Raw genomic sequence first — 18,855 nt, 5'->3', positions numbered from 1 at the left:
ATTTTAATTCAACATTTGCTTTATTATTGAAATTCTTAAATGTAATATGCCCTGCTATTTTATTTTATTTTATTGTATATATTGTAAACAAGCTGCTGCAAAGAAATGTCCCCCTGGGGATCAATAAAGTACAATATAATATGATAATAATCTAATCTAAATGTGGGTTTAACTTTAGGAGGACTTCTGTGTAATGATTTCAAAGTGAGAGGAAGACATGTGAGACTTTATTATCTGGTCACATATTAAATATAAAAGTGTTTTATCAGATTTACTTCTCAATCATGTAGTTTAGGAAGAGCCACTGATTTAAATATTGACTTGGATATGATTCTTCCACACAGTTTATAATGGACATTTCAGAAAGTACAGAAAAATATGTTAGTTTTAGTAATAATAATAATCCATTTCATTTTATAAGGTACTTAAAGACACTTCACATAAAATGCATTAAATGTGTGTGTGTGTGTGTGTGTGTGTGTTTGTGTGTGTGTGTGTTGTATCTGCAGGAACTACCACTGCTGGGTGGAGAGTTGGATGACCCGGCCGGACCTCAAACCGGATTTTGATGGTTGGCAGGTCAGTGACCCGACGCCTCAGGAGAAAAGTGAAGGTAAGGAACTCTTAAGGAACTCTTAAGGAACTCTTAAGGAACCACGATGAGTGGAACGTTGTCCCGGAGAACCCTGAGATCAAAGTCAGAGTGAGCAACCGAGAGATATAGACCCGGGGCGATGATGCCAACACATTTACACAGGTTACGTCCAATTAAATGTAATTTAAAGGTACAAAAAAGTCCTAAATGTTTATAGAAAAGTGCAGAAAATCTCTAAATATTTATATAAAAGTGAAAAAAACTCTAAATATTTACATAAATGTGAAAAAATCTCGAAATATTCATTTAAAGTGAAAGAAACTCTGAATATTTATATAAAAGTGAAAAAGCTCTAAATATTTAAATTAAAGTGAACAATTGTTTTAAAAATGTATATAAAGTGAAAAAAAGCTCTAAATGTTTATAGAAAAGTGAAGAAAAAAAGCTTTTACAAGCATTATGTCCAATTAAATGCAATCTAAAAGTTGATAAACGCCGTAAACATTGAAGTCTGAGGCTGAAAAGCTTTGTTTCAGTCTCAGGATGCATGTATTGGAAATCACCAACCCCTCACATCACAGTACATACATATGTTTTTCTTTTTTCAATCATTTTATTGTAAGTTTTTACAAGTTACACATTACCAGACAACAACAAATCAACAAAACAACCACAATAAGTGTTGATGCCCCCCTCAGGGTGCTACTGCTGCGGCCCCGTCCCCGTCCGGGCCGTGAAGGAGGGCGACCTCACCTTCAAGTACGACGCCCCGTTCGTCTACGCCGAGGTGAACGCCGACGTGGTCACCGTCATGAAGAAGCCCGACGGCAGCACGTCGAGGGTCACCACCTCCACGGTGGTGGGCCAGAAGATCAGCACCAAGAGCGTGGGCAGCGACGCCCGGGAGGACATCACTCACCTGTACAAGTACCCCGAAGGTAGAGCAAGCAGAGAGTTAAACACCACATTTAAAGAAATATACAAACCTCCTTCTCCTGCAGCCGCTCACATCGAGCTGCATTCCTACATGTCGGTGTTTGTGTTCCTCTCGATGCCGTTTGTTTTAAGGAGGGTAGCTGTAAGCTCTTTTACGTAAACAGGTGATTCATCATTCTAAATGCAAGAGGAGTGAAGATGCTCCTCCTGAAGCTCCAGCGTGGTTCTGCTCCCCAGGCTCTGAGGAGGAGCGCGAGGCTTTCCAGAAGGCCGACCACCAGAACAAGCTGCTCCAGCAGCGGCAGAGCGGAGGCCTCCGGCTCGCCATCAAGGTGACGTCGGACATGAGGAAGGGCTGCGACTTCGACGTGTTCGCCGTGGTGACCAACAACACGAGCAGCGACAAGAAGTGCCGCCTGGTGTTCGGCTCCTGCTCCGTGTCCTACACGGGACACCTGGGAGACAACTGTGGCTTCAAGGATCTGCTCAATGTGGAACTCCCCCCGGGAGGAGGTGAGGAGAGTCGCCGCGAGGCGTTCAGGGGCGGCGTGCTTCGCGGGGTATTTTAATACGCCGTGTGTGTGTGTGTGTTCTTCTAGAGCGGCGAGTCGGGCTCAGGCTGAACTACTCCAAGTACGGCGGCCTCCTGACCGAGGACAACCTGATCCGCCTGGCGGCTCTGCTGATGGACTACTCCACGAGAGAGGCGACGCTGGCCGTGAGGAACATCGTCCTGGAGAACCCGGAGATCAAAGTCAGAGTGAGTCATGCAACTAGAGATATGGACATTTACAAACGTTACGTCCAATTAAATGCAATTTAGAAATCCCTTAAAATGTATAGAAATGTGAAAGAAAGCTCTAAATATTTATATAACATTTTTAAAAAGCTCTAAATATTTATATAACAGTGAAAAAAGCTAAACATATTTATAGAAAAGTGAAAAAAATTCTAAATATTTATAAAAAAAGTGGAAGAATAAAAAAGAAATGTATAGAAAAGTGAAAAAAGCTCAAAATATTCATAGAAAAGTTTTTTACATTTTTTTTAAATCTGAGGCTCCAAAGCTTTGCATCAGTATATGAGGAAGCATGTATTGGAACACCTGTTCCCACAGTACATACGTGTGCTTTTCATTTAACCGACACCTGATGGTCGCTCTGCAGATTCTGGGCGAGCCGAAGGAAAACCGAAAGCTGGCGGCGGAGATCACGCTCCACAACCCGCTGCCGGAGACGCTGGAGAACTGCTGCTTCAGCATCGAGGGCGCCAACCTCACCGCGGGGGGCGTCATCTCCGAGAGGTTCGACTCGCTCGCATCCACAGCTGAGCAAATCACTCAGATAGTTATCAGTGTTTCACGAGGACAACACGACGCCTGCATGGTCCTCCAGATGTTTGGCTGGGTGTCATCGCTCCAAGGTTTAATGTAATCAAGTTAAAGTAAGGAGACAATTAAGGACTTTAAGCCGGACGACATGAGTCAGGCACGATGTGTCCGCACGATGTGTCCGCACGATGTGTCCGCACGATGTGTCCGCACGATGCGTCCGCACGATGTGTCCGCACGATGTGTCCGCACGATGCGTCTGCACAATGTTTTCATGGTCAGCGCTATTAAAGAATAATGAAACTATTATCAAAGAATAATGGAAATGTTATTATAGAATAATGAAACTGTTATAATAGAATAATGAAACTATTATCAAAGAATAATGAAACGGTTATTATAGAATAATGAAACTGTTATAATAGAATAATGAAACTACTATTATAGAATAATGAAACTATTATCAAAGAATAATGAAACGGTTATTATAGAATAATGAAACTGTTATAATAGAATAATGAAAATGTTATGATAGAATAATGAAACGGTTATTATAGAATAATGAAACTGTTATAATAGAATAATGAAAATGTTATAATAGAATAATGAAACGGTTATTATAGACTAATGAAAATGTTATAATAGAATAATGAAACGGTTATTATAGAATAATGAAACTGAAAGAATAATGAAACTAGTATGAAAGAATAACGAAACTATTATTATAAAATAATTAAACTATTATCAAAGAATATAGTAAACAAACATTATCAAAGAATAATAACTCTCATCGAAGTGTACTCCTGCTCATAACCTTTATTCCTCTTCTGAGTTCAAACCCTGCTCCTCCCTTCTCATCATCTCCATGAATAGTCCTCTGTCAGTGGCTCTTGATTATCTAAATATTTATGTCGTAACTGTCCTGTGAGCCAATAACTCAAAGTTAATCTGTAAACCCTCTGCAGGCTGGGCTGCTCCGTGGGACCCGGGGAAGACGCCAAGGTGACGGTCTACTTCACGCCGACCCGCTCCGGCCTCAGGAAGCTGCTGGTCGACTTCAACAGCGACCAGCTGTGTCACGTCAAGGGATACAGAAACGTCATCATCGGGAAATAATACGACTAATAATGCTAATAATACTCTGAAGCCAGAGCTGTTCCCCAGCCGACATGCTTTCATACTCCTGTTTATCCTGATTGCTTCTATTGTTTTGAATGTGAACGCTTCGTACTCATTAAGGCTAATCCAACCTGCGCATGCACAACCTGTGATATGTGCAGTGATCTGAAGTGATAGAGAGCATTTTAGGTACTATGTACTACTTTTATGCTTCTTTTTAAGCGCCACGATTAAAAGACTTTTTCACGCAATCTTTTGACCTTGTTGGATGAATTGTGTCCAACGAGCACATCTTTTATTTTAATAATTAGTGCGACAATCTACATAGTTTGAACTGCTGGTTCTGACGGCCTCAAACAAATCAATCAATATGTCTACCATCAATACATAAAGGTGTGTGTCTGTATTCATCTGCCTCAAGTAACGGGAGGTGCTGCCCTCTTCTGGCCACTAACAGTTGTTGCATGTATTAAAACTGAGGATTCTGCAAAAGCCATTATTCATCACCTATAATTGAACCCCTATAGCAGATTTTTTTTAAACAGTAAACTATATTTGAGACGCAGAAAAGGTTGTTCAGGTTAAAATAAAAAATATAATGGTTTTAGCTCACAGTTCACATTAAGGACATTTAAGCATTAAAAAACAGGTGAGTTTGTGCCTCCGAAAATAAAACACTGAAGACCAGAATGATAAGAAAAGAACTGATTCCTTTGAAAGGGATGTATTACATATATATATATACATATATACACTACCGTTCAAAAGTTTGGGATCACTTAGAAATGACTTTATTTTTCAAAGAAAAGCAGTTTTTTTCAATAAAGATAACATTAAATTAATCAGAAATACACTCTCTACATTGTTAATGTGGTAAATGACTATTCTAGGTGGAAGTGTCTGGTTTCTAATGAAATATCTCCAGAGGTGTATAGAGGCCCATTTCCATCATCACTCCAGTGTTCTAATGGTACATTGTGTTTGCTAATCGCCTTATTAGACTAATGTCTGATTAGAAAACCCATGCAATTATGTTAGCACAGCTGAAAACAGTTATGCTGGTGATATAAACTATACAACTGGCCTTCCTTTGAGCTTGAAGTTTGTAGAACAAAATCAATACTTCAAATATTAATCATTATTTCTAACCTTGTCAATGTCTTGACTATATTTTATATTCATTTGATAAATAAAAGTGTGATTTTTCATGGAAGACACGAAATTGTCTGGGTGATCCCAAACTTTTGAACGGTAGTGTATATATGTATAGTATAAATTTACAGAATAATATGTATTATCTGGACGAGATTAAGGAATACAGTTTTTTATTTGACAAACATTGAAGTGTCAAAACAAATATTACATTCATGAAATGCAATTTGAAAAGTTCTCATAAAAAGCTTAATTTAGTATTTATGATATTTCACTTTAACTGTGTGATGACAGACAATAACCAAACCGCCTCATGGAGACGTGAACATCAACACAACAACAAAAAACAATAACATACATTTAATAAAAGTTAAAAGTGTGCCCTTCATTGGCATCAAAAGAGCAATATTAGAGAGACACACACAGCGTCTAGTTCGACCCTCTCCGTGAGGCCCTGTACACGGCCCCCTTTATGAGGACCCTCATGCAGGCGGCCCGCTCGCCGCCCCCCTCTTCAGTCTCCGGCCCTCCTCCGTCTGGCGGTTCCCCTGCGGCCGCCGCCGGCTCGGCTCCTCTCGGGCGCCACCTGCAGGCGGGCGTGCGCGCGGTGCCGCCCCTCCCCCGCCGCGCCGCTGCTGAAGTCGATGACGCGGCACTCGTACGTGCCCTCGTCCGCCGGCGTGACGCCGGAGAGCCGCAGCTTGTGGGAGATGTTGCTGCCGGCGACTTTCACCACCTGATGGGGACGAAGCATGACGTGTAACACGCGTGTGTGTCGTCGTACACGCCTTCAGTATGCGCATGGATTCATAGAAATACATCACGGGCGTGCATGTCTGTCATATTCACTAGATTGACATCTCTGATGCCGTCTTCTTTGTGTAGGAAATCTAATGTACAAGTTCATCTGCTGGGTTGATGACTCCGCAAATAAGTTCATCATGTTTTTATCAAATATTAAATTCAGAACTACACGATACCAGTCCCAGCTGTGGAGACACTAGTGCAGTCTATTTATAAAGCATGTGTAGTTATTTGTTTTTTACTTGTGGTTTTGTCTGTATTTTATAATACGTTAATGTGTTGTACTCTCTGGACCTTGAGTCTGTAATAAAAGTTTGATTGATTGATTGTTTGATTGATTGTTTGATTGTTTGATTGATTGATTGAGTGTGTGTACAGACTCAGGATCAAACTCACACTAATTTTGGTGGCGCCTCTGGACGTCTCCTCCAGGGGGGCAACCTGCACAGAGATATGAACGATGCATCAACATTTAACATTGTTCTCCCTTTTTTTTGCTTTGTCTGTAGATTGTATTTGTAATCTTATGATTTTAGGTTTGTTCTTAACATCAGCATCATTGGGACTACAGATTAAAAATAGCTTCTTGGCTAACTCTGGCACATTTACTGAAATGTTTTTATCAATGTGCACTGTCCCTTATTAAATAAACCCAGTAATCAGCATCAAATATGGAAGACGCACGAGCAACAGAAAGCATGTTTCTAAAGACAGCTCACGGCTGTGGACAAACACGTCTGATGTTTTCAACGTCTCTTTCCTCAAAAGGCGTCCTTGTTGTTCACATTTCTGTTTAAATGTGTGTGCATGAGCCTCTGAGCAGGAGTGTGTGTGTGGATGTGTGTGTGTGTGTGTACAGAGATATTCTTTTGGGATATCCGTATGAATTATGCATTATAAAAATCTATTTCTTCTCTCAGTGCCAATTATGGTGTCTCGAGGCCCAACAGGGAGCCCGTGGGGGCGAGTCCACCTGGTCCCCCAGAGCTGGACAATGCTAATCAGCAATTATCCCTCGGCTCCCGAGCCGGAGGGTTTCCTCCTCCTGCTGAGCAGCTTCAGGACCAAAAGAAAAAAGAATGGCAGGAAACTTTGTGAATCTACCGAGGAAATAAATGTTCAACCTCGGGGTGGCCGAGTCAAATAAAAGACCTTGCATGAGAACATGTGTGTCGTATGTTATGATGCACTGAGCATATGCATCTCAAAGATAAAGGAGATTAGTTCCATATTGTCCTTTTTTACTGGAAACCCCACATATATGAATATACGTTCATTCATATCTACACACTACATCAGGGGTGGCCAACCAGTCAGAGACTAAGAGCCACATTTTTTACTGTCACCGCAAAGAGCCACATCATACACATATGTGTGCGCGCGCACACGCACACACACACACCTCTGATCAGCCAGATTTGTTGTAAATGTCACACACCAACATGATAATGACAGAAATGGACTCCTACAGTACTAAGACAACAGGTCTGTCATGTTCAACAATGAACATTGTGTACACTGTCTCACGCACACACACACAAACACACATTATCTCAGTTCAACCAAGTCCACAAACAAAAATAGAATAATTTACAATAGCGTTTTTCTTTTACTATGCATGTTGCATAGTGGCACTTCTGGGATTCCTTGCCTTGAACAATCCTCTTCAAATCTGGCTTAATTCCTTTGTTGCCACTCAATGCAATTCTTTCACATGGTGTCAATCAGAACAGGTGTCCGAAAATCGAACGGTGCACTTGGGGGCTGGGGTAATCAAACGCCCACCAATAAACCACTTTAGCCGAAGAGAGTGTTCGACATTCGGATGCGGTTCTCCCGCAACGCTGCTCTTACACCGTGTCCGCTGAATTGAGGGCGGCTGGCGAAAGCGTCACCGTAAACTACTTTAGCCATAGTGCGGGACATCCAGCTGCCCATAATGCGGCGTTCATGGCGTAAGTGCAGTGTTTGATTTTCGGACACTTTCATTCGCGTAACCCACCGTAGAACGGCCCGCTCGACATTCGGAAGTGGTCTTTCCGCGTTTGGTCCACGAGTTTGAGACCCGTGCCCTACTGGGAAACTTTGCGTTTTTTTCATCTCACGCATGCGCGTTTGACGAAAAATACCGTATTGAACTCAAGCATAGCGAACACGCACATACAAAAAAACACAAACTTAGATATGAACGTAAGAGCCGCATGACACCAGGCAAAGAGCCGCATGCTGCTCGCGAGCCGCGTGTTGGCCACCCCTGCACTACATGAACACATATTATGACGGACACACAATGTTGTTGCTGTTGTTTCTTTTGATTGGATGTCATGCCGTCTGCATGATGTATAACACACTGTTGTACCCCTGCATCACCCATAATGTGCTCTTCTTATGAATGGAACGTTATTTATCATGATGCGTTATCTAAAATATAGTTTTCTTCTTTTATTGTAAATGTGCTCCAGCTCCCATCCCATCTTATCGGAATGCTTCTCACACATATATGGATTTTCTTTTATAATATAAACTGTTTTGAAGTCAGTGCTCACGTTGTTCAGGATGATCTGATCCGCCTCCTCCTGCTGGTCTTCGTGGTCCTTCGTGTACCACCACTGGATCTCCAGCAGGTGGGAGGGAGAGCCCGCCCCCCGGAAGGAGCACGCCATCTCCACGTCCTGGCCGCTCTGCGTGGCGACGTCACGGGGCACCTCGGTGAAGAGAGCTGAGAGGGAATACAACAAAACACGAAGGTTTAGGGAAGACCAGGACCAGGAGGCTAAAATCCTCGAGATGTATAGTTCTCAGGGATCTCAGAGACAACATGTACATGTGGACCAGGTGCTGCAGCCAAGTAAATATATATATATATTAGGGCTGTCAGCGTTAACGCGTTAATCTATGCGATTAAATTTTTTTTTTAAACCGCGGCAGTACGGTTTGACACTGTTTCCGTTTTTTAAACAATCATTTCTCCGCGAAAATAAGGAGCAGCCATCAGTTAAACTCGTGGATGAATCAGTCGGGTTTCCTCCTGCTCCTCCTTCCTCCCGTCTCCCCCTCTGATACTCAGAGGAACGGAGGGCGACGTGTCGGGACACGCGGCGCGGAAAGAACTCGTCACACGAAACCTTCACCGTGATTGGTCAATCCGTTTGTCTGTCAACATTTCGGGGGGGAAAAAAACAACCAATGAACACTCAGGAAATCACAAAGGACCTCCCACCTCACAGGTGAGGCTCATTAGCAGCCTGTCAGTCAGAGAACCAGAGGACACGGCGCGAGGACAATGAGGCTCATTTCAGAGCTGAGATTGTTCTGGAATGTTTGATGTATAACACGTGGGGGTGTGTCACATGCAAAAGACTTTAAACGGTGAATTTAATTTATTTTGTAAAATGTATAAAATGCCCCCAGCCTCCAGAGGGTTAACGTGACATATTTTTGATTTGATTTGATTTGATTTGATATATTTATTTGTCGTTTGCCAGAGTACAGGTACAAAAGCATCGAAATTACAAGAATGTCAGTCAGTTACCAAGGCCACTGGTTCTGCTGTGTTCAATGTTAAAGATGACAGGACCAATGGGGTCTCAATATACTTCTTTTTTTTTTTACTAATCTGATGTTTCACTGAAGAAACAATTTATCATCCACGATATTAAATACCTCGCTGGCACTGTATATGTAGGAGCCTCTTTGAAAACACAGCTCTGTGTGAAGTTTTGTCTTTAAAAAGAATGAACTTTTAACTTTTAATTGCGATTAATCGCGATTAATTAATCGCAATTTAGTTAATTTTTTTAAATCGATTGACAGCCCTAATATATATATAATTTATATTATATATATATATACTGAATATATATTATTATTACATTACATGTCATTTAGCAGATGCTTTTATGCAAAGCGACTTACAATAAGTGCATTCAACCAAGAGTACAAACTCAGAACATTTGTACATATATAAATATCTCTCTATATATAAATATATATATTTCTCTTATACAATAAAGGAGTACAATATATATCTTTATATATATATATATATAAAGATATATGTATTTCTTCTTTAATATTTGTTTCTATATATATATTTATATATATATATATATATATAAATATATTTATTTTTCTTAAATATTTTTGTCTTTATATACATAGATATTTATATATCTATGTATATATACACAGTATATTCAAGATTCAAGATTCAAGATTCAAGATTCAAGATGTTTTATTTGTCACATACACACACAGGGTGTGCAGTGAAATGAAAGTGGCAATGCTCAGCAGGAATGTGCAAGGGCAACAAGTACACACTATTTACAAATAAAAAACAACACAATATTTACAGTAAGTGTGTGTGTGTGTGTGTGTGTGTGTGTGCCTAAGAGGGGCAGTTGTGTGGGTCTATGTGGGGGTCCTGGTGAGGTCGGAGTTCACAATCCTGATGGCCTGAGGAAAGAAACTCCGTCTCAGTCTCTCTGTTCTTGCAGCGTGACTACGGAGGCGCCTGCCTGACCGCAGCAGCTGAAACAGTCTGTTGTTGGGGTGGTGAGGATCCTTCATGATCCTGCCGGCTCTGGTTCTGCACCTCCTGGTGTACAAGTCCTGCAGGGTGGGAGTGTAGTTCCAATAGTGCGCTCAGCCGAACGCACTACTCTCTGCAGAGCCTTCCTGTCCTGAGCGGAGCAGTTGCCAAACCAGGCTGTGATGCTTCCTGTCAGGACGCTCTCTACAGCTCCAGAGTAGAAGGACTGAAGGATCCTCTGGGAAACTTTAAATTTCCTCAGCTGCCTGAGGTGGTAGAGGCGCTGCCTTGCCTTTCTCACCAGAGTGTCTGTGTTTGTTGACCATGTCAGATCCTCGGTGATGTGGACTCCCAGGTATTTATACCCGCTCACCCTCTCCACAGTAGTCCCGTTAATCCCCAGTGGTGAGTACGTCCTCTGTTGTTGTACCCTCCTGAAGTCCACAATCAGCTCCTTAGTTTTGGTGACATTCATGATGAGGCTGTTGTCCCGGCACCAGAGTGACAGATCAGCAACTTCCTCCAGGTAGGCCTTCTCGCCGTTGTCGGAGATCAGGCCCACCACCACTGTGTCATCCGCAAACTTGATGATGGTGTTGGAGCTGAACCTGGCCACACAGTCATGTGTGTACAGGGAGTACAGTAGGGGCTGAGGACGCAACCCTGGGGGATCCTGTGTTCAGGGTGAGGGATTTGGAGGTGTCTGCCCACCCTGACCACCTGTGGCCTGGCGGTCAGGAAGTCCAGGATCCAAGCACACAGGGGTGTTCAGTCCCAGCTCAATCAGCTTGCCGGCCAGTCTGGAGGGACTATGGTGTTGAAAGCTGAACTATAATCAATGAACAGTAGTCTCACATAGCCCCCTCTGGCTGTCCAGATGAGAGAGTGTGGTGTGCAGTACCTGGGAGACAGCATCATCCGTGGATCTGTTTGGGCGATAAGCAAACTGCAGCGGGTCCATGGAGGAAGGGAGGAAGGCGCAGATGTAGTCCTTTATCAGCCTCTCAAAGCATTTCATGACCACCGAGGTGAGGGCCACCGGTCGGTAGTCATTCATACATGCTGGAGAAGCATTCTTGGGCACAGGGACAATAGTGGATCTCTTGAAGCAGGCGGGGACCACGGACTCAGCCAGGGAGAGGTTGAATATTGTGGTGAACACTGGAGCTAGCTGGTTAGCACAGGTCTTCAGTACTCGCCCAGATATGCCATCTGGACCTGCAGCTTTCCTGGTGTTCACCCTCAACAGAGCCCTCCTCACACTGTGCTCGGTCACAGAGAGTGTGTGTTCATCCCCAGCGGTAGAACTCACCTCGGCTACGCTAACGGTGTTGTTGTTAGCCGGCGAGCTAGCGCTGTTGTTGCTAGCCTCAAACCGTGCATAAAATGAGTTCAGGTCGTCCGCTAGGGATGCGTCGGCACTCACCATTGCGTAGTTTGTGATAGTCCGTAGCCCCTGCCATAGGCGCCTGGTGTCGCGCTGCTCCATCTGTGATTCCACTCTGTCTCGGTACCTCCTTTGGCCTTCTTCACCGCCCTCCTCAGTCCATAGACCGCTGCCTTGTACTCGTCCATGTTGCCGGATACAAGACCGGAGTTATAGGCAGCAGTACGGGCGTTCACAGCTTCACGGATGGATCTATCAACCCACGGCTTTTGATTAGGAAAGACCCTAACTTTACCGTGGGGACGATGGTGTCCGTTAAGCGTTGCTATGAGGCTCATTGCTACTTCAAAACCGCTGACGTCACTGGAACTGGATTGGATCATGTCCCAGTCGACAATACTCAGAGCGTCCTGTAGCTCAGCCTCTGATTGGCCAGACCACCGCATTCGTTCCTCGTCACTACCGCTTCCGCGATCCTTTGTTTATACTCCGGAAGCAGAAAAATGGCGGCATGGTCTGATTTCCCTAACGGAGGAGAGAGACAGCCTTATAGCCTCTCTTGAATGGCGATAGCAGTGGTCCAACGTTCTTTCCTCTGGTAGCACACGTAATGTGCTGGTGAAAGTTCGGCATGACTTTTTAGGTTTGCCTTGTTAAAGTCCCCAGCCACCACCACAGCCGCCGGGATACTTGTTCTGATGCCGACATAACACATCATGTAGGTCCGATAGTGCTACGCCGGTGTCCGCTTGTGGTGGAATGTGACGGCTGTGGTGATGACCGAGCTGAACTCCCGGGAAGGTAGAATGGACGGCATGAGATCGCCAGATGTTCCAGGTTCGGCGAGCAGGAACGAGAAAGAGTCTTAATGTTCTTGGGATCGCACCACATGTTGTTCGTCATGAAGCAGACCCTCCACCCTTAGATTTACCAGACTCTTCCGTTCTGTCTGCACGGAAAACAGAGAAGGACTCGGTTGGACATATGGCTCGATCCGCACCAGCGGGTCAGCCAAGTTTCCGTCAGACAAAAGATGTTACAATCCCGCATGTCCCGTTGGAATCTGATCCTTGCCCTAAAATCATCCATCTTATTTTCCAGAGACTGGGCGTTAGCAAGAAGGATGCTGGGCAGAGGTGGACGGTGGGCTTGAACTCTCAGTCTGTTCCGAAATTCCGCCCGTTTCCTCGATGTTTTCGTCTTCCCGTAGTAGCGGCTCCACTGCTGTTGTTGTGGTTCGCTCGTACGATCTCTGCCGGCCACGCTGGATCGATGGAAAAAGTGGACAAAAACCCTTGTTTTGCGCAAAAGTTTATGTCCAAAAGTGTGCTGCGGTCGTATGTTGTTAGTGCCGATGTGTTTGTGGCAAAGAAAATATTAAAAATAAACACAAAAACTAAAAGAGCGCACAATCTCCGCGGAGCTGCCGCGACGGCGACTGGACACTGCCGCGCCATCTCACATACAACGAGACATTCAGAGAAGGCCCAGACATGCCAGCGCTATATGTGAGATGAAAGTGTTTCTTATTCTAAAGTATATTTTTGCTCTGCTTCCCTCTTCTCTTCTTTCTGCAGAACCTGTCAAGACTGATAAGAGGCTATTAAAACATGTGACTAACACACTCCGAGCTGAGCTGAACGTGGTGCTGATAGAGTGTTGCAACACCTCCGTCCCACTGTGACACCACGACTCAGAGAACATCGCTGTCTCCCCTCACGGTCAATAACTCACATTTCATCTGACAACCTGTGATCCTTCTTGTGGAAGAAGACATTGAAGCTTTCATGAAACACATGAAACCAGGAGAAAGAATGAATGAAAGAACCCGGACGTTAAAGGATGAAACTAGGACTAGATTAAAGGATCTTCTGCAGAAACCTTTCCTTTGAAAGCAGAGTGAGGACATGAGGCTGTTTGTGTGTGTGTGTGGGGGGATGTGTGTGTGTGTGTCTTTACAGCATTGTGGGGACCCACTTAAAGAGTGAGGACATGAGGCTGTTTGTGTGTGTGTGGGGGGGATGTGTGTGTGTGTCTTTACAGCATTGTGGGGACCCACTTAAAGAGTGAGGACATGAGGCTGTTTGTGTGTGTGTGGGGGATGTGTGTGTGTGTGTCTTTACAGCATTGTGGGGACCCACTTAAAGAGTGAGGACATGAGGCTGTTTGTGTGTGTGTGGGGGGATGTGTGTGTGTGTGTCTTTACAGCATTGTGGGGACCCACTTAAAGAGTGAGGACATGAGGCTGTTTGTGTGTGGGGGGGGGGGGATGTGTGTGTGTGTGTGTCTTTACAGCATTGTGGGGACCCACTTAAAGAGTGAGGACATGAGGCTGTTTGTGTGTGGGGGTATGTGTGTGTGTGTGTCTTTACAGCATTGTGGGGACCCACTTAAAGAGTGAGGACATGAGGCTGTTTGTGTGTGTGGGGGGGGGGGGAATAACAAGGGGAGAAAATAATGAAAGAACAGCAATGTGGAGGAGGACATAAATATATGAAGCACATAAATGTATGAATATATAAATATATGAACCGATGCATGTGTTCTGCTGTCGCTCCAAAGAGACCTCTCTAAATATTATCTCTCTCTCTCTCTCTCTTTGAGGATGACTAAATTAAAGAGGGCTAATTAGCATGGGCGAGAGGCAAGTGTGACACTCGTATCTTTCCAGGTGTGTGTGTGTGTGTGTGTGTTTTCAGCTCGTAAATAGTGCTGTCAGTGTGGGGTAACTATGCTACTTGAGTAAGTACAGCACCAACATGCTGCATTGTGGGAAATCTGTCAATCTCTGATGTAATTTACAAGTTGATGTACGACGATGGAGCTCTATCTCACAGAGGAAGATTTCTCTCTCTCTCTCTCTCTATATATATATATGTATTTATTTTTATATATATATTATATATATTACATAAATATATGTATATATATTTATTTATTCATTTATTTTTATATATGAATATATAAACCATGGAGACCTCCAACAGGTTGTGATTAATCAACTTTATGAGGGTTTAATTCATATTATTAAAAGTGATCTTTCCAATCACTTAACAAATGGTTAAAAACAGACACATTAAAAGATGCTCACAAGTTTCAATTTATTCCAATCATCTTATCCAGATAATCACAACCAGTAAAACTACAATAATAATCAACATATATATATATATATATATATATATATATATATAACAACAACAATGCACTTTAAACAGCCACAGTGAGGCAGACCCATCGCTGCTCTTCAATATCTCATAAAGCTTCTCACCGTTTCCAGAGATGCGGTTCTCCGGTTCTCCGTCTCCTCCGCTCAGAGCCGCGTGCACGTCAACATATAGTCCCGCGTACTGTAAAAACTGTAAGGACTGTAGGACCTGTAAGAGCCGCATCACGACCCCCAAGGCTCCCATCGCGCCGGGTGCTGGTCTGGACCTGATTGCGTCGGCTGCAGCGCATCGACACGCAGCTCCGGGGGCTGGAGGAGGAGGAGGAGGAGGAGGAGGACGCGCTGCGGCGCCACTCGGCTCTGCGGGGTGGAGGCGATGTGCCGCGGCGGAGGGAGAGGCGGCGGTGCGGCGGATCACTCACGGAGTCAATTAGGCGGAGGGATCTCACAGAGGGGTTCCACTTTGTTTGCACCTTTTCTGTAACTTCTTTTGATTTGTATTCAAAGCACTTTTGAGTTATAGTAAAAGTACAAAACAGGAGAATCAGAATTACAGATTGATGTAGATTTTTGCAAAAACTAAAAGCTAAAAGTTAAAAGCTAAAAGTTAAAAGCTAAAAGCTAAAAGCTGAAAGCTAAAAGCTGAATGCTAAAAACAACACAGAAACATGAAGGTGCCATCTCGAACCGAAAATGGTTCTTCAGAGTGATTCCATAGAAGAACCATTTCTGGTTCCACAAAAAACCTTTCAAACCAGGGTTCTTTAGAGAACCCATTCTGGTTCTTTAGGGTTCTTTAGAGAACCAATTATGGTTCTCTAAAGAACCCTTCAAAGCAGGGTTCTTTAAAGAACCATTTCCTTAAAGAATTCTTCAAAGAAAATATAAAGAACCTTCAAAAGATGGTTCTTTAAGGGGCCATTTCTGGTTCTTTAAAGAACCTTTCAAACCAGGGTTCTTAAAATAACTATTTCCTGAAAGAGTACTTCAAAGAACCTTTAAAATATGGTTCTTTAAGGCACCTTTTCTGGTTCCTCAAACCTTTCAAACCACCAAATGAAAAGCACCCCTCGACCGTCCCTCATTGACAGGAAGCCGTCGGTCGTTTACCGAGACCCTCGGTGAGCGTCGCCTCCCGACACGTGTTCTCCACGGGAGAAAAAAGGTGTCTTCCCCCCCGCAGCATCCATCACCGCTCCGCCTCCGCCCGTCGGCTCAACCGGCCGTTCAGGAAGAATTACAAGATGGGGAAACAAACAAACCTCGCCATCCATTTCCTGGTTCACTGAACGCGTCTCTGCGCTCCAGTAAATCTTCTTTTTTCCCTGTTCATTTCGTGGCGCTGCAGTTTTAACCGAAGGTGTCAACGAGCAGCCGGCGCGCTCCATTAACCGTCGCTCCGCTCGCCGGCCGTCCTCCCCGAAGGCCGGCGAGGCTCGGCGGGAACGCGCCATGAATAAAGATGGCGGTAATGAGGGGGGGGGGGGGGGGACAAATAGTAGAGCAGAGCAAACATTGACAAACACACAGGGGTGAGGACATTGATCACATGACACACCATGAGGACCAGCTGATGAGGACTACCATGAGGACCAGCTGATGAGGACTACCATGAGGACCAGCTGATGAGGACTACCATGAGGACCAGCTGATGAGGACTACCATGAGGACCAGCTGATGAAGACTACCATGAGGACCAGCTGATGAGGACTACCATGAGGACCAGCTGATGAAGACTACCATGAGGACCAGCTGATGAGGACTACCATGAGGACCAGCTGATGAGGACTACCATGAGGACCAGCTGATGAGGACTACCATGAGGACCAGCTGATGAAGACTACCATGAGGACCAGCTGATGAGGACTACCATGAGGACCAGCTGATGAGGACTACCATGAGGACCAGCTGATGAGGACTACCATGAGGACCAGCTGATGAAGACTACCATGAGGACCAGCTGATGAGGACTACCATGAGGACCAGCTGATGAGGACTACCATGAGGACCAGCTGATGAGGACTACCATGAGGACCAGCTGATGAGGACTACCATGAGGACCAGCTGATGAGGACTACCATGAGGACCAGCTGATGAGGACTACCATGAGGACCAGCTGATGAGGACTACCATGAGGACCAGCTGATGAGGACTACCATGAGGACCAGCTGATGAAGACTACCATGAGGACTAGCTGATGAGGACTACCATGAGGACCAGCTGATGAGGACTACCATGAGGACCAGCTGATGAGGACTACCATGAGGACCAGCTGATGAGGACTACCATGAGGACCAGCTGATGAGGACTACCATGAGGACCAGCTGATGAGGACTACCATGAGGACCAGCTGATGAAGACTACCATGATGACTAGCTGATGAGGACTACCATGAGGACCAGCTGATGAAGACTACCATGAGGACTAGCTGATGAGGACTACCATGAGGACCAGCTGATGAGGACTACCATGAGGACCAGCTGATGAGGACTACCATGAGGACCAGCTGATGAAGACTACCATGAAGACCAGCTGATGAAGACTACCATGATGACTAGCTGATGAGGACTACCATGAGGACCAGCTGATGAGGACTACATGAGGACCAGCTGATGAGGACTACCATGAGGACCAGCTGATGAGGACTACATGAGGACCAGCTGATGAGGACTACCATGAGGACCAGCTGATGAGGACTACATGAGGACCAGCTGATGAGGACTACATGAGGACCAGCTGATGAGGACTACCATGAGGACCAGCTGATGAGGACTACATGAGGACCAGCTGATGAGGACTACCATGAGGACCAGCTGATAAGGACTACATGAGGACCAGCTGATGAGGACTACATGAGGACCAGCTGATGAGGACTACATGAGGACTCCCTGATCCTCGAGTGTGTGATGCTCTGCAGGAGGTGTTATGACTCGTGTAAACTGTCAGATTACACAATGTAAACACATCGAGACACAGAAACTTCCCCCGGGGCGAGACGTCCGTCTCTCAGGCTGCTGCCAAGTCCTCTCAGGCGGATTTGTCTCAACACGACTCGATGTGAAGATGCTTCAGGACTGACACATGTTTTGGCCCTCTTGAAACCAGAGTGAGATGCTTCATGAAGCAGTGAGACGCTTCATGAAGCAGTGAGACGCTTCGTGTCAGGACGCTATAAAGAGCAGAAGTGTGAGCAGAATCGTAAAATTCCAATAGGGGGCGATAAAGAGCAGAAGTGTGTGCACACACTCAGTTTAGTATGTTTCTGAGGTCCAAGCTGAACATTTGAGAGAAGCATTTTACCACCCTCTAGAGGCCATACCAGTGAAGACAAAGTGAGGACCGGCCTAAATGTCCTCACTTTGCATTTCGGTCCTCACTCCAAAGCTCGACGGTCCTCATTTTGATGCCAGTACAACCACACACTCTCACACACACACACACACACACACACACACACACACACACACACACACACTGTGTGTTTGTTCAGCACAGATGAAGACAGGAAGCAATGTGTGTTAATAATAATGCTTGTTACAATAAACATGCCTCTGTTTGTCTCTCAGTAATCTAGAGTTGCTATCCGTTCATCATTGACGTGAATATCGTGATCATGGTCTCGGGTCTCGGCTCCTGAGTGGTTTCCACCGCCGTGAGTCCTGGAGGATTCGTTAACCTTGAAGGGAAACGCAAACGTGAATAAAATAATTACTTTAGAAATGAAACAGATGTGAGAATCCAGATAGCTCAGTGTCACTGAGGGAGTCATTCATTGCATATTTTACTGGACTCAGTGTTACTTTATGTGATGCTACAGGAGCTCCCACCTCTT

General features: G+C 44.7%; 2 protein-coding genes across 2 annotated transcripts in view; one reads left to right on the top strand and one right to left on the bottom strand.

The window, feature by feature from the left end:
• Positions 1–4,231, top strand: part of tgm2b (transglutaminase 2b) — a 14,098-nt gene extending 9,867 nt beyond the window's left edge. Inside the window, exons 8-13 of the mRNA XM_056436483.1 lie at positions 510–613; positions 1,294–1,533; positions 1,769–2,044; positions 2,131–2,291; positions 2,698–2,834; positions 3,827–4,231. Of these exons, the coding sequence (XP_056292458.1) occupies positions 510–613; positions 1,294–1,533; positions 1,769–2,044; positions 2,131–2,291; positions 2,698–2,834; positions 3,827–3,977 (1,069 nt within the window). The 3' untranslated portion in view covers positions 3,978–4,231. The remainder of the gene's footprint in view (positions 1–509; positions 614–1,293; positions 1,534–1,768; positions 2,045–2,130; positions 2,292–2,697; positions 2,835–3,826) is intronic.
• Positions 4,232–5,288: 1,057 nt separating this feature from the next.
• Positions 5,289–16,464, bottom strand: LOC130207786 (V-set and transmembrane domain-containing protein 2-like protein). Its single transcript, XM_056436484.1, has 5 exons — positions 16,286–16,464; positions 15,126–15,532; positions 8,483–8,655; positions 6,333–6,377; positions 5,289–5,868 (listed from the first exon to the last, which is right to left on the bottom strand). The coding sequence occupies exons 2-5, from the start codon at positions 15,265–15,267 to the stop codon at positions 5,647–5,649; spliced, it is 582 nt and encodes a 193-aa protein (XP_056292459.1). The 5' UTR covers positions 15,268–15,532; positions 16,286–16,464; the 3' UTR covers positions 5,289–5,646.
• Positions 16,465–18,855: the final 2,391 nt, after the last annotated feature.

The sequence above is a fragment of the Pseudoliparis swirei genome, chromosome 18 (assembly GCF_029220125.1).
Source record: "Pseudoliparis swirei isolate HS2019 ecotype Mariana Trench chromosome 18, NWPU_hadal_v1, whole genome shotgun sequence".
Taxonomy (NCBI): Eukaryota; Metazoa; Chordata; class Actinopteri; order Perciformes; family Liparidae; genus Pseudoliparis; species Pseudoliparis swirei.
The sequence above is the reverse complement of the archived record's forward strand: the minus strand, read 5'-3'. Positions and strand labels throughout refer to the sequence as shown.